Genomic DNA, 1,390 nt, shown 5'->3' with positions numbered 1-1,390 from the left:
CCCCCCCCCCCCCCCGACTTACCAACTGGATGCTGCTTTTCAAGCTGTCCAGCTGTTCTCCTGTAAATCAGCTATTGGATTGGTATCAGCCGATATGGCTGGCTAATAATCAGCTACTGCTATTGGCCAAGAAAATCTTTATCGGTGTACCCCTATCTATAACCAGAGTTTGTAAACTGAGAATGGTGCTAGATCCATCCCTATGTACTGTTAATCACATAGCAGCAGTTGCCAAGTTGGTTTTGTCTAGGTATGGGATTACAGTTTTTTTTTTTTTGAATCCAGACTCTGGTACTGTTGTCCATGCATGTTGTACATCAGAATTAACTACTGCACTGTGCATAAGGATACACCTAAAAGTGAATGAATTTGTTTTGGAAGAATGCAGTGTCTCGTTTAAGTGAAGTTTTAAGCCACGACTATGTGACACCACTGATACAGTTTCATAGTTTCTAGGGTCAGAAGGGACCTGAGCAGATCATCTAGTCAGACCCCCTGCCATGGCAGGAAATAGTACTGGGGTCAAACGACCCCAGCAAGGTGTTAATCTATGATCTGCCTCTTGGTTTTGATGTGGAGTTTAAGGTGGCATTTCTGACCTATAAAGTCTTATGCGAAACGCATCTTGCTTATTTGAAAGATTATTGCTTTTTCTGCGACATACTGCCTTGGATGAGATTAACTGAGGAGTTTGAGCCAGAGTTGCTTTGATTAGAAAAAATAAATGAGTTAATAGCAGAGTGGACTCCGTAAGGACTTGCTTCTTTTTCATTTTTCTACTTAATCTGCAGTAATCCAAACTTGCTGATGTTTTAGGGCATGCTTTAAGGCTTTCATTCAGACTTTTGAAAGGATGGGGTCACATAAAATGATTGTGAGGAATAAAGGTATAATTTTGGGTTTTGCTTTATCTGCGTTTTCTCCAGGTGACATATTGCCCCTGTGAAAAATTAGACATGAGACCCGAGTGCTTTTTTAAATACATTTTTCATAAATGAAAAACAAATGAACTTAGATTTTTTTTTAAAATCAAATACCATAAGAGGAGTAATAAACCTGTTATGTTTCTTTTTAAGTGCCAGCTCATCAAAAAAAGAGGGAAAATACGCTGTTTGATATCCATAGATCTCCTGCAAGAAGAAGCCATATCAGGTAAATGTTACAATTTTTTTTATAAGCAGAAGACATTTTATCCCGCATCACATTTATATTGTGAAATAAAAATAAAACCATTCTTGAACATATGTCAGAGTTCTACATGCACTTTGGTATCAGGAATGTTTCAGGTATTTTAAAGGAGCAGCATATTTGCATACTGTGGAAGTCTATAATCAGTGTTTGTATTCATAGTTTCATAGTTGGTAGGGTCGGAAGGGATCTAAGCAGATCT

At 38.1% G+C, this 1,390-nt stretch overlaps 1 protein-coding gene across 1 annotated transcript in view; it reads left to right on the top strand.

The window, feature by feature from the left end:
• ATAD2B (ATPase family, AAA domain containing 2B) overlaps positions 1–1,390 on the top strand; it is a 133,834-nt gene that overhangs the window by 24,975 nt on the left and 107,469 nt on the right. Inside the window, exon 8 of the mRNA XM_019520676.1 lies at positions 1,077–1,152. Within this exon, the coding sequence (XP_019376221.1) occupies positions 1,077–1,152 (76 nt within the window). The remainder of the gene's footprint in view (positions 1–1,076; positions 1,153–1,390) is intronic.

This window comes from Gavialis gangeticus, unplaced genomic scaffold (assembly GCF_001723915.1).
Source record: "Gavialis gangeticus isolate Ggan-Ray unplaced genomic scaffold, GavGan_comp1, whole genome shotgun sequence".
Taxonomy (NCBI): domain Eukaryota; kingdom Metazoa; phylum Chordata; order Crocodylia; family Gavialidae; genus Gavialis; species Gavialis gangeticus.
This window is presented reverse-complemented; position numbering and strand designations above follow the sequence as displayed.